Source organism: Hylaeus volcanicus, chromosome 4, assembly GCF_026283585.1.
Source record: "Hylaeus volcanicus isolate JK05 chromosome 4, UHH_iyHylVolc1.0_haploid, whole genome shotgun sequence".
Classification (NCBI taxonomy): Eukaryota; Metazoa; Arthropoda; class Insecta; order Hymenoptera; family Colletidae; genus Hylaeus; species Hylaeus volcanicus.
In genome coordinates this window covers 29,103,083-29,117,546 of record NC_071979.1, presented here as the reverse complement: position 1 = coordinate 29,117,546, position 14,464 = coordinate 29,103,083, and the positions used below count along the sequence as shown (strand labels likewise).

General features: G+C 39.7%; 1 protein-coding gene across 6 annotated transcripts; it reads right to left on the bottom strand.

Annotated features, from left to right (window-relative positions):
• Window positions 1–194: 194 nt before the first annotated feature.
• On the bottom strand, window positions 195–14,240 carry LOC128875651 (zinc finger protein 723-like). Of its 6 annotated transcripts, none has more exons than XM_054121419.1 (9): window positions 13,589–14,240; window positions 12,571–12,658; window positions 12,250–12,360; window positions 11,520–12,153; window positions 11,290–11,382; window positions 9,942–10,100; window positions 9,550–9,853; window positions 9,112–9,441; window positions 195–4,927 (listed from the first exon to the last, which is right to left on the bottom strand). In XM_054121419.1, coding segments are annotated over exons 1-8 (1,692 nt in total). In that variant the 5' UTR covers window positions 13,591–14,240; the 3' UTR covers window positions 195–4,927; window positions 9,112–9,140. The 6 variants fall into 6 exon arrangements, with proteins under 6 accessions (XP_053977394.1, XP_053977395.1, XP_053977391.1 ...); XM_054121420.1 differs by having other exon boundaries at window positions 195–567; XM_054121416.1 differs by having other exon boundaries at window positions 9,165–9,441.
• Between the last annotated feature and the right edge of the window lie 224 nt (window positions 14,241–14,464).

Here is a 14,464-nt window from a genome sequence, read left to right as displayed (position 1 = left end):
AAAATAAAGACACGTTTGAGTGTAAATAATGTTTTAAAGGAAAAGAGTATACAATAAATGCGAAATAAACGTAGAAAAATAAACCTTTCGATACTTTACATATAAAAGATAGTTATTATTGGAATTAAACGATTACTGTCGCTGTTCAGGCGTGTCAATCTTCCCGTTCATCTACTAAATAAAATTCACGTGAGTCTTCAAAAATGAAAATGTCCAGCGGACATCATTTATTATTATACCTAATGTCTGATATAATCGTGCGCTAACTTTTAATCGGTACGGTTTCTTATCTAGGCAATAATCAATATGATACATGTTACATTCAAAATTATAATTCTAGTTATATTGACAGCAGACTAATCTAAAGTGACAATCTTTTTTTCTTCTTTACGACTGTTCGTTCCTTCATACAAAACGGTGTGTGTATACACGCATATAAGTTTCTTCACAGTGGCTTCACCACCGCGCGCTATTCGTCACTATTGTAGCTCCGTTTTGCGAGTAATCCTCTTTTTCTCTCTCTCTCTCTCTCTCTCTCTCTCTCTCTGCCAGCGACATCGTTCAGAACTGAAACATTTTATAAATCTTCCTTTTTTTCTCACGTTTTTTTTCTTTCGATTCGATTTGATTAAAAAACCTCGCGGAAGTTGAAGCCAAAGGAAAACGGAAGATTGAAACTTAAGTTTTTAAACAGCGCATGGCGGAATACATTCGCTTTGTCTGTAGCGTGTTTACATGATGAAAGTAATTCTTTTTTTTTTTTTTTGCTGTTGTTGTTTTCGTTTAACTACATCCTCCGTAAAAGTGTCTTCGGAATTCTCGCGTGGCGAGCGATGAAAATACCGAGGTCACCAATTTATTCGTGGGACAAAGTTACGTCAGAAATGGACAAAATTTTATTCGAAAATCCGATAACAAATAAAATCAACGTATAGCAATTTATTCGTAACGATCATTCGAAAATGAACGTATGAACAATCGTTTGTATTTTATTCGTTATTCGACATTTTTATCCGGATAAGAATTTTGCTCATTTCTGGTTTCTGGTATTGTCATAGCGTCGACGATGAGAATACCGATGAATTCATCCGAGGTCCTCAGCGAAAGGACGAAAATAATGATTATTCTTCTCTCTTCGTCTTCATCTTACAATTTCAATTTCATTCGTTTTTTTTTTTTTTTTATGTATAACTTTACAATCCTACAATAGCTTATAGAAAGTGCGTAGATTTCCAAAAATTTTTACAATGGCAAATGAAAAAATATCTCGATAGATACCCTGAAAATAAATTACGTTAAATATACAGTCTCACGTCGTTATTCGCGGTTTTTAACCAATGTTTCTCTTATTACTTTTTTTTTCCCCCATTTTGTCGTCGTGATAAAAAATTTGCGAGACGTCGTCTCGCTTTTGTTTTCTTCTTCCTCTTACTTTCCACAAAGAAGGATGTCCCGGTTTCTACTTATCTTACAAAGAGGCCATACGACTCATTTCCTTACATCTCGTTCGTAAGAAAGAAAGGTAAGTTAAACTCCTTCTATCCCGTCTATTTCAAAGATACCGTTCTTCTAATCGCTTCGAAGACTTAACAATACGACAATGAACAGATAATTTAATAGGAACGTGTTCTTTTATTATCAAAAATTCGTATGATCAGCAATTATTGCTCATACAACGTGTATCATGTAAAAATTAATCTATATCGTCGCGATAGGACTGCATATTTTTTCCCATTATTTTTTTTTTTATCCCCCTTCATCCATTAACTTCCTTCGTTTTAATTAAGAAACTCCGTAAAATTGCACGCTATGTCTAAGGTCTATTCATGGGTTTCCTTTCTCTACGCCTTTAAATTTTTTTTTTTGTTTGTTTGTTTACGAATACGTTTCTAAATATTTACGGTATCCCGTGTGTTTCGCCGTATACCGTTCTGTGTATATTCGTTCTTTTTCCCCACCTCGTTTCGTCATTACTTTTCTTTTCCCGTTGTTTGGCTAGACGATGAACATCGTTATCGAACAGAAAAAGAAACGGAAAAAGTAAATTAACGCAAATACTATTTCGCTTTCGTCTCGAATGGAACAGCGTCTGCGGCAACGAGGAAAGTTTGTACAAAAAAGAAACAGCGTTTATCATCTTCCTTCGAGCACGGACGAGAAATCTGTACACGTTTTTTTAGACTTATTACAATACTTAATACAAAGTTTTACGTATTATTCGTTCACCTCGGTCAATCCTTATCTGGAGTTGCAGATATTCAGCCAGAGAATAGGCGAAAAATTGTCTTACAATTATCTAGAGGAGACGAACGAATCCAGATAAAGACTAATTAACGACAATGGCGTGCGCAAACGGTTAAGCCGTCGGTCCTTCGGAAATGAACGCAATTAAAAGGGTCGAACGTTTTAAGGATACTATTAATCTTTTCGACCCGAAAACTCGTGCAAGCACATTATCTTCAAGCGCTTCGAAGATCCGCGTGTAGTTACAGGGAATTTGAGCTGCGTAACGACCCTGAAACCTCGACCCTCGAACTTCTAGACGATCAAAGATGGATACGACGCAATCATATTCGTATTCATTGTTAACTCGGGTTCCAAACGTGACGCATAAAAGTAAATTTTTGTTTGTTTGTTTCAACGATCAAATTAGTGCTAGCTTATGTACAACTGATGTGACAATAAATCGGGCAGGTCAGGACATATAATGTTTCACTTGAGGCTCAGGAAGACGCTTCCAGGCGTTTTGATTAAAATGGAAGCTCCGAATTGTTTTGTTTCGTCCGCAATATATTATCTAAATGCGCGAATAAAATTGTAAGGAGCCACGTGACCACTATACAGAATAAATCTGACCTCTAAAGATTAATTGTTTTAATATCGAAAGAATTTGTAGCAAACTCCACAATTATACCAAAATTCAGGACACTTTTCAATTAGGAAAAATGGTGAGATTGGTGAATGGTGATATAAAAATTGATCACTGTTTTATTCTTAGTATTATATTATTTAATGGGAGTGTTTTGCGGACCCATAGCTCCTTCGACAATTTTCACGGACGCAGTTCCTAAAATTACTTATTCACCTAGTACTTCGTACTTACAATCCCCATCGACCTCTCGTTGGCAGGTCTCTTAACGTAGGTACAATATATAAAAGTGCGCTTCTCTCTCTCTCTCTCTCTCTCTCTCTCTCTCTCTCTCTCTCTCTCTCACTCTCTCACTCTCTCATACTCGAAAAAAAGGGCTCGAGAGTTTCTGGTACAAAAGAAGTGTCGACAATGTAGGGTTCTCGTAGAAATTACGCCGCTCGAGGAAATTAGGGGTTCCCGTTGCCGGACGATTCTGAAAAATGATCTGGACCTCGACAATCGTGAACTCTGCGCTCTTAACAGAAATTACCAAGGTAATCGAAACACTTTCTCGGTCGGTTTGCCAAATCGTTCTGAACTAAGAAGGCCGTGTACGATACGAGTCTATGCAGATCTGTTATCGAGACGAGCGTTGATAGATGATCTGTGGTGTTCAGTCTGCCTCTGTGTCGCGACTATAGTCGAATCAAATTTAATTAGTCACTCAAGGCCACGTCAAACTCCCACTTTTACTTGCTTCCGTGTTTGAGAAACGGAAAGGGGCGTTTACGGTAGAGTTGGGCAACTGTTTATTTAGCGAATTTTGTAATCGGTTAATAACAGTCATCGTCGAAGTTATAGTTTAGTAGGATAGTTTACGTCAAAGAAAAATATATATATCAATTATATCGTTATAACGAAACACTGAATAAAAAATTGTTATTGTCTAGGTAAGTAGAAATATAAAACCTCGCTTAAAGTAAAATTGTTTTATCATTTAGATAAGTTAAAACATGAAACTCTTTATAAAATGTACATACTTCTATCCCCTTAATAAAAGATATTTGATCGTCCAAATAAGTAAAAGCATAAAACTGTACCATATAATTTGTATAATATTTTACTTTAACATAAATTGCATCCTATGCTGATAACTTACAGATGATCACACGCGTTCGATCAGCACTTTGCCCAACACTAGATCGCAAGCAGCTATGGGCAAAATCTTCGCTCGAATAACAGATGACTTTGATCGTACAATTCTGATCGTACTTTTCATTGAAAATATAACGAATCAGACGTCGTCTATTCTTTACACGAAATTGCGTTATCTAGTATTTCGTTCGTCTCTGGTCGCAAGTACGTCTTTCCGTCTTTCGAGCACACTTACGGAACGAAATGAAAAGAGAGGATAGCCAAACCAGTACGGTGGGGATAGCTCCTCGGTAGCCTTGAGCGGCCAGTTGATTCCGACGATAGTCACAGATTTACGGCAATGGCACATCAGACTGGTGCGACCGACATCGAGTAATCGCACGCAACAATACATTTGCTGGGGCCGGCGAATCGAGCGATATCGTTAGACTTCCTGTAAAAGCAAAACAGAGATGAAACAAGATGGCCGTCCCGCGTCGTTTTCAAATACGTGCATCTTTTATTTTTGGCACAGCTCGATAACAGACGGAATTAGATCCATAGCGCGTACGACCGTTTCGGTTCGGAACGATCCGCCAAGCATGCTGGAAAAGTTTCGTGGCATTTAAATAATATCTGTATCGTATACGGGGCCTTTAAAGTCGGATACCTTACTGGGCGTTGTGGTCTCCTCCGCACGGCCGATCCTCTAATTATTTCGAGCGGCGGTGTTAGCTAGCACAATTGTTTTTTTTTTTTGTTCGTATTTGATTTCTTTCTTTTTTTTTTTTTACTTTTTGTTTTGTCACGACGAAGCGTGCGGTAAATGCGATTCATCGGTGTCCAACGGATTAAGAACTATTTTGTCATGCTTTCACTCGCCTAATCGAACGAAAGTGAGTCGCTTCGTAAAACGTAACGGTCAGAGCCCTCCTCTTCGACCTGGGGACATCGTATAATTAGTAATATTTACAAACTCTGCTCGTTCAAAAGTGCCGTTAAGCGAAATAAGAGAGGCGATAATCGTGTATCAGACACCCTGACCTACCGAGTGCCTGCTATACGTGTTTATATATATTTTTTTTTATACTTTTTTTTTTGCTACTTCGAAATCGTATGGACGTAAAGGTGGCTGAATTTGAAAAGGAAAAAAAAGAAGAAGAAGAAGAAGAAGAAGAAGAAGAAAAAAAGAAGTGATAGAGTTAAATGAAGCGTTAGTGTTCTCCATCGACTATCGTGTTACGTACTTGGTGTGTCGTAATCAGGGATGGGGTACGTTCGAACGAATACGCAATCGAAATAAGTACCGAATAACGAACGTACGTACTCGATGCTCCGAACAAATTACGAGTTGCTTGATTCGTTATTCTGTTTTTTTCTTTTTCCACTGTTCCGACGAAAATTGCGATAGCTAGAGACAGACTCGGAATTCGTAAGATATTCGGCGCTCGAATACTCGTTTATTCGAGGTACAAATTTTCCCCATCCCTGGTCGTGATCAGAGATGGGCAAAACCTTGAGCTTCGAATAAATCTGAAGTTTGCCGATACGTTTATCTCTTTTCCTCTTTCGAACATTTTCCAAAGAAGGAAGCGAGACAAACATATCGGCAAACTTCAGATTTATTCGAAGCCCAGAGTTTCGCTCATGGTTTAATGTAATCACTCGTGATTGAAGGAAACTTTTTTTTTTTTTTTTTTTACGAGCGTCACTCAGTCTTGCGGGTGGGGGGGGGGGGGGGGGGTGAGAAAAGAAAAACGGACCCTATAGGTTTTATTCTGTTCGACGTTCCGTAAACGACCAAGCGAGCACGCGGTGGCACGAGCCGGCGAACGGAAGCCAGGGAAAACACCGAAAGAAGTATCTAATCTAATCCAGAAATACTGTAGCAGGTATTATGACCACGTTAAAAGTAAATTAAACGTAATTATCATATTTCTTTATATTTTTACAAGTTATATCGATTAAAACAAAGAAATCCCCTGAAAATGGATACCCCAGAATTCTCCGCGACATAACCTCGAGAAAAATCGATGCAGAAGGTGTTTCGATCACTTCGTGATCAAATGCGTTTAGATAGCGTTCCCTTTGTAATACTTCGAAACTGATGGTCGCTTTATACACCGTATAAAAGAATTATTTTGAGACGTCACCGAGCCATCGTCTTATTAACAGCGATTCCTTTGTTTTCCCCTTTCCCTTTTCTTTCGTACAAAAAACATCGGTCGGGGTGAGAAGACGAAATCTACTCGCGATTCAATTGGTAACGCTTCCTAGGCGAATTCCGAAGGGCGATTGCTTGTCGTTCGAATCTCGATTAGAAGTACAATGATGTCTCGCTTCTTGATTACGACCGCGTTAAGAAATACTCGATGTTCGTGGCAGCTTAAAAAATTTTAAAAAACGTCGGCTTAACTTGAAACTAGTGCCGCGGGATGGATAACAGATGGCAATACAGACTAAAAACGTTTGGAGGTTATGGCCAGTAGATGAGATTTTTGATAAAAAGCTACTTTTTCAAATGAAACAGTGGCGCTGAAAACCTTACAGAATAAGAATCTACTACGAAGAATAAATTCTTGACAAATTCCCTGTTCGCGGCAATCTCGAGTTTTTCCATCGAGAAGCGAGACATTCGTGTAAAACAAACGATGATCGAAGATGGAAAAAAATGCCTGGTCGCGAAAAGCAACGTTAGACGATAATGATACACGAGTAACAGCCGGTTCTTTATCCTCGATCAGCGTGAGTGTGTTTCTGAAGAAGAAAAAAAAAAAAGTATCGTTGACGCCACAGTTTACCGACCAGTCGGAGCTATGGTATCGTCGATACTTTTCCTTTTTTTTTTTTTTTTTTATTATAAACCGAATAGATTCTCTCCGATTCACATCGTTATTCGAAGTAGTTTCAGCGACGGCGCTCGTGCTGTCGCTCCTAACAAGTGGGGGATATAAAAATTAATTGTATGTATATGTATAGATAATCTAGTCAGCTAATTGCCGTTTACAAACTAGCAACTATTTAGTTAACTGATATTCAATATAGTTCACGGCCTTAAAATTATAAAACAGATTAGTCTGCTCGTCGATATTCACTATTAATTATTGCAGCTCCGGTGAGATATAAATCTTCGTCACATGTGGCGTCACTTCTGTCGTTAATTTCTTAGTTTTCACTTTTAGTGTTCTTCTACACAGGGATGGGCGGGTTCGAACGATTTCTGTGGATTGCCTCATGAGGCACGGCCGAAGATGTCCATTTTGTAATTTTAATCCTCATTGCACAAATGATATAAATGCAATATGAATATATATTTCATACACAAAAAGTGATAAGCTCATGACTAAGGGTATAATGCACTCATTAAATTGTAACAAACGGAAAATGTAACTTGCTCTGGTTTTTTTTTTCTCCACGGTTAAAGGAACCCAAGTAACTACTGTCTGATAAGTAAAGAATACTTATATTCATTTTCAAATATACGTTATTGTTTCAGGTCGTGTGCGTATGGTATTGGCCTGGTTCTTCGAATTTATTTATGAGCAAACGAAGAGATCATCATTATTCTCATTATAACTGTTGCACGAATCATGGAATACAAATTAGTAACGTACTTAGTCAGATATTTTTCGAAGTCAATTTTGCCCATCCCTGTTTCTATGTCGTGGTCGTTATGTCATTGCAATAAACGCAATCGTTTCTTTTTATTCTGAACCCGAATGACTGGACGGAAGAGGGCTCGCTCAAATCGCGATATCGTTCCTCGCCACGACTTCCGTTTGAACGCGCGTAAAGATAATGCTTGTTTCTTAACAATAATTGTCCACGCTTTTTTCCATTCTTTAATCGTTATCCAGCTATTAAGATTCGATTATCAAAGGAGACGACCGAGATAACATAAATGTTTAATTTCGTTTTCCTATTTAAATCAGTGAAGAAAGGATCGAGGTTCAGGCGTATTAAGCGCTTGGATTCGCTCGGGAATATTTCGCTATAGCGTTAGTGAAATGTGCATTGGCATGGACAATGTGCTACTAGAGCGATCGGGTTATTGCGCTTCCTGCCTAATAAAGAATTACTTCCAGCTATCGCACGTTATCGTTCGAATGAATCATGAAACCTCGACGCTAAATCCACGCTGCCGTTATCTTGCTTTTGCTTCGATTAACCCCAGAAAGACTGAAGCACGAGTACGTCACGTTAACGCAATGATTCTTAATCCCCGCCATAATCCTACATATTCTGCGACTGAGATTTATAGACGAAACATGTCTGTTACGTTTATTTTAATTAATTCAGAATTAAGTTTTTATTGTTCGAATTCTGTACTCATTAAAATTAATAGACCCTTCCCTTTCCTTGCATATTTTGTTAATGTTCTCAACGAATTAAAACTAATTTTTAAATAACAACATACAAGGCACAAGCAACAAGAGAAATTTTGTATCCTAACCTCGACGAGCTCCCCCCGTTAGTCTTTCTAGGGTTTACTCTGCTTTGGAGTGGGAGACGATTCATACATAAATATAAAAAAATCAAACAAAAGTCAATGTGCAAATTCGATTTGTAAATCAATTTAACGAAATTCCTAGCAACCGTTTCAACGAACGAGATTTATTATTCGATCCGACGTCACTGGTTTTTTTCCCTTCTAATAACGCGATTATCCTCGAGAGAGAAAATATAAAATCATTCTCTTTCATCCTTTTCCTTCTCTAATATCGTTTCGTAATTCGATCGCATGAAAGATTCTCTTGATTTTCGAGCCCGCACTCTTCCGAGTCACGTGTATGTTTCGTTCAGAAATTATATACGCCCGCGCAAAATATCGTTAAGTCTCTCTCTCTTTCCGATACCCTTCCTGGTGCGTTTGAATTTTCGTACACGTGTATACCCCCGGCTGCGTCAAACGCCAAACAATATCCAACCACTAGAACCTAAATCTCCGCACAGTCACTCCTGGAAACTCGTCTCGAATTGTTGTTCCACGTTTTTGCATTCTCGCACGCACGCGTTCGTGTGTGTGTCTGTGTACCGTGTTTCCTCAATGTTAATTACTATTTGTTGCTTTTTTTCCTCTCTCTCTCTCTCATTTTTTAAAAAGGTTAAAAAATTAACCCCTTTACCAGCTCCTGAAAGGTATTCTCTAGCTGAATCATTTAGGCTCTGGGAAGGTCACCTGACACTTGTAGACTTCTTCGAGCATTACCGCTTGTCCTTGACCTTGGCTGACGGTAACGGGAGTCGTGGCGTTCACAACGACAACCTGTTGACCTTGCTGCGCTTGCTGGGGCTGCTGCTGCTGTTGCTGCTGCTGATTGCTCGCGTTCGGTTGCTGTGCGTTGCTTGCATTGTTCGTGTTCTGATTCCTGGCTGTTTGGCCGTACTTTTCGTGAATTGCACGATGACGCTTCAATGCGAAACGATCGGAAAATCCGATCTCACATATATCACATCTGAAAAAAAAAACGACATCGCTCGTTAGATTACACTATTTTTTTGTTTGGATAATCGAGCTGAAGTTTTTCTTTTGCTCTTGAAAAGGATAAGCGATAATACGTTACCTGTGCGGCTTTTCACCAGTATGGACTTTCGCGTGATTTTTCAGATGTGTAGCTTGATTAAAGGCCGAACCACATATACTACATTTGTAAGGTTTTTCACCGGTATGGATTCTTCTGTGATTCCAAAGGGTCGAATGTCTGGCAAATGTTTTTTCACACACTTCACACTGATAGGGGCGTTCACCAGAATGAATTCTTTCGTGGTTCTTTAAGTGAGGACTTTGAGAGAACTGCATACCACAAACACTGCATTTGAATGGTTTCTCACCAGTATGCACTCGTCCATGGTTTTTCAGATAAGCAGCTATAAAGATGAAAGCGAATATTTTAAGTGCATATTGGGTTCTCATGAGTTACCTCGAGTTGCATTGTTTTCATTTTCATTTATTCACCTTTTGCGAAAGCTAAGCCGCAAATATCACACTTGAAAGGTTTGTCCCCAGAATGGAGTCTCTTGTGGGACCAAAGCGACGAATATCGGGAAAATGTTCCATCGCACACGTTACAATGGAACGGTTTCTCTGCCTGGTTTTGACTGTTCTGTTTGCCACCTGCAATTTAAGAAACACCCAAATTCTTAGTTTTCCTCGAAGGGCCAGTTCTACAAAAGGATATGATTCGAGATGATTCGATGAATGAGCAATGAGAGACACTGAAGCGTGTGTGGTTTTTTTTTAACGAGTTTCTTTTGCACATTTCTTCCTAACACATCCAAAAATAAAAATTAGTTTTTTTTCGATAATGTACGTACATCATACCCAAATTTGAACATGTGTGTTACGAGTGTTAATACAGAAGATAAGAAATAAAGTACAGAGTCGGATGTTACGAGTTGATTAGTTTTGTGTTGTAAAAATAATTACAATAAGTACTAAAATGTCCTCTTTGCGGTCTATATGCGAACTATGTGGTAAACTAAAATTCAAGAGGACCGTTTTATATCAGCAATGTTAAAGTTACCAAATTTATAAAACTGTCCCTTAGGGGAGATTTCATTCCATGCAATGATACTTAAATTTAGGTATCGACTGTTGTACCAAAAAGGAAACAGAATATATAGCAACCAAATTTTTAACGTTTTTAAACATTGTAAAAAACCAAGTTAGTGAATGCTTATCAATTTCCTTCTACCCACAATAGTATGCAAATAAAAGAAAATCAGTATGGAAAGAAGCTTGTTGAATAAATTTGTGATATGCATTTATTATTCCTATTATAAGTGCGAAAAATGAAGTTTTGGAGTTCACGAGAAGAATGTAGAATGAATGTTATTCAATGATCCTAAACATGAGTTTGTATGAAATAACGACAACAGGATATAATTCTCCACCTAAAAAAGGCATCGGAATCAATCATCGGTGGGATGATCGTGGAATGTATTATATAATATAAATCCCGTGTTCTTTTTGGCTGTAACTTTTCCGACTTACTTCCTATGATGATGCGGCCTGTTGCCTTGCAGCCGCCACACTTCGCGAGGGAACTGATTCCGGAATCTAGTTTTTCGTCGTGTTTATCTACCATACACCGCCCGATGTACGATCATGACAGTAATGAAACGATAGAAGTAGAAGAAAGGTGATTATGATGTAGGAAGAAAAATGTTTCTCATTGTCATATACAAATCTCAACATCTCCTAACTTCAACGTCCAATAGGACAACTACCATTTTAAAGCAGAGCAGCGTTGTATTATTTCAACAAACATTTTCCTTCAGACTGCGCGATAACTTTTACTTACCGATAAAAATTATTCCTGTACCATTACACTTGTGACACTTGGTAACACTGGTTACACCCCTTCGTTTTACAGGATGATGACCAGGTTTGATAGCTGTGAACATAAAATTCTATTTAAACTTACGTCTCCTTTCTGTGGACTGCAGTTATTAAAGTGAGTCCTCGAGATAAGCAAGATTTTATTCGAATCTCTAGTATCACCCCATATAATAAAGAACCGATGAAACCTACTCTTTTTAATTTTAGTAGGATGATGTTCACAAGGGTCCTCGCTACCACAATCTTCGCAAAGCTGCACCTTCGGTTTCTGGTGCATGTTTGTTTTATGGCTCTTCAATTCTCCTGGTAGCGCAAAGCATGCTCCGCATATATCACAGGTATACGGTCTCTCTGGTGTTGTTGCGACGGTAACCGTTGTCGGTGTTTGTACAACAACTTGCTGTGGTTGTTGCTGAAGATTGCTAGGCGTCGTGTTGTGAATCCGTTTGTGATGATTCAGTAAGCTCATGTGTCCAAAGACCAAACCACAAATATCGCACTTGAAGGTCGCGTTGGTAGCAGCCGCAATGCTCATTTGGTTCAGTAATGTGTTGTAACCAACAGGTTGCACGTCGAAACGGTAACAACCCTTGTCGTCGGTGGTAATCGCACCGATTGTGCTCACAGCGTTCGTTTGAACCTTTTGCAGCATGTTGACATTGTAATAGAAAGGAAATTCCGCAGTAGCCGATTGCTGCTGAGATTTGTCCTCCTTCTTGTCCGTCGTGACATACATCTGCTGAGACTGCTGCTGCTGCTGCGTCTGCTGACCCTGTGCAGCTTGTTGCTGCTGTATTTGCTGTGGGTCAAACATTGCTGCTTGTTGCTGAAAATATATAGCAAATCATAAGTCTCAGCATTATTATCTTGATATGTACAGAAGAGTAAACTAGTTTCATGAATATTTTAATAATTAACTAACCTGTCTCTGATCGCCGTAACTCGAATTACTCTGCTCTGTCTGAGTAAAACTATTGGTTTGCTCTGTTTGAGTGAACATGGAACACTTCACTGGCTGCTCGATTGGTTGGCTCTGTTGAACGGTATTTATCGTTAGATACTATGATAATTGCCTAACACTTTTAAAAAACAATAACATTCTACTATACGTTGCCTCAGTTGACATTCTACGTACAGTGGTATACGTTATGCGCATCAAACTTCAAAGAAAAGCGAACAAATATTGTTGAGTAAAGAAAACTCATTTCCTCTTTACATCGTTGCGGGTATACAAGGTGCATACCTGTTGTATTTGATCAGGACGGGTTGTGTTCAACCACACCACGTTGTTGCCATTTGATTCTAGGGCCATTGATGTGTTGCCTTTGACCCTGCACAATCGGTAGGCATTTATTAAACCAAAATTAAAACAGACCTGTCGACTCCAATTCCCTCCCTGATCAAAGCCACATCAAAGTAGAAAGGAATGGCATACAGTTACTGATAAGAGTATTCGAATGCTTGCAATCTATATCATTAACAAATTACAAAAATTATGACTGAGTTATGAAGTTTTGAGTTTGTGTAAAATCACAAGCAAGTTCAAGGAAATGTATAGAATTTCTAAAATATTGAGTGTAAATATACTATTTACAAAAAACATGAAGACATTTTAAGTATTTTCTGTAAACAGTATGTTTACCTTCAATTTTCTTGTAAATTCTATACATATTTTTAAATTTGCTTGTACCAGTACATTCTCAAGTCCTGCATTATACTTGAGTTGAAATTTTACCTGAAAAACAAATTTAAGAGATGTATTATTGTATTTGCTAACAGCATAAATCGCAAGTATTAGAATAATTTTGTAAGCAACTGCAGATCACGCAACAGGACCAAATGAAGGGAAATAAGAAGGAATCCAGGTTTGATACATAATGCTAATCTCTAACTCATGTCTTTTCAATGAAAAGATGCTTCTCAACTAAACCGCAGTTACATTGTCTGTCTAAGACTCTCTAGTGGACAAAGTATAGAACATAAAGGTCCTCTACTCGCACATGCAAGCAGAGTAGCGAGTACCTCCATGCGAGTCGTATCAAGTTAAACGTTATAATTGGCTTTTGTGAGGTACAATTAATCAATTCTATCCACATATTACTCATTTGCAACAGCATAGTCCCCCCTTTTTACTTTTTTCCATGTAACAGAAACGTGGAGGAAACAGCCAGCATGGGGGCACCCTCACGCTTTTATTCCCGATAGGGACTCCCGAGGGTGAGACCCACGAGTGGACACCTAGCATAACAGACGATACTCACATGTGAGTCTACACGGGCGCCGCGGGTTACATGTCTGGCTGCCAAACGGGTAATCTTCTAGTTGCCATGACTGCGGCGCGGAATGCCGCGCAGCTGGTCACACTTAATCCCGACGATGGCAATACCTTGGTAACTGGTTTCGGTGTATCGTCCTATACAACATCCGAAAACGAGTTCCTCGTGTCGGTTGGGCCGTGGTCGCCGCGGAAAATCAATGGCGATCGATTATCGAGCTTCGATGCGCCTCCTCGGTACGTTGGATCCCGCTAAAATTCACCCCGGTCACAGCACCGTTTCTATCACGAGCCTCGTGGATAACGCGAGAACAGTATCTCCGTTACACGCTTGTCAACGGACAGCGTTGACCCGCGCATATCATGTCGTCCAAGCGCGGTGGCGGCTGCGGCGACTGCTGCACGAAGCGCGGGTTCCTCGGTCGCATAAAATTGGCGGTAGCTCGCGGCGTACGACTCCTCACGGTTTGTTTCTCGTCGGGTTGGACCGCGTCGCCGCGTACCGTGGCTCAGGATAGGCCGTATCGCAAACAAGCAGACCGAGCACCGTCAACAAACTCTGCGGTAGCCATTACACGCGACGAGGATAACAATGGGCGACACGAACGCGCGCTGCCCTCGATGCCTTTTTCCGAAGCGTTTTCGGGCGCCTTCCGTGAATGCAGCCAAGCGCCGCCAAGGTCAGCACCCGGTGACGCTATTACCCGTTACGCCGTGCGCTCTCATTGGCCCGCGGGACACTGTCGCCGTTTCCCATTGGTCCGCGCTACCTTCGCGTGCGAAACTTGGAAACGATTATTTACCTTTCGGCGTAAAAATTAGGCGATTCTTTCGAAGCCCCCACCTCCCCCCCAGGAGGTCG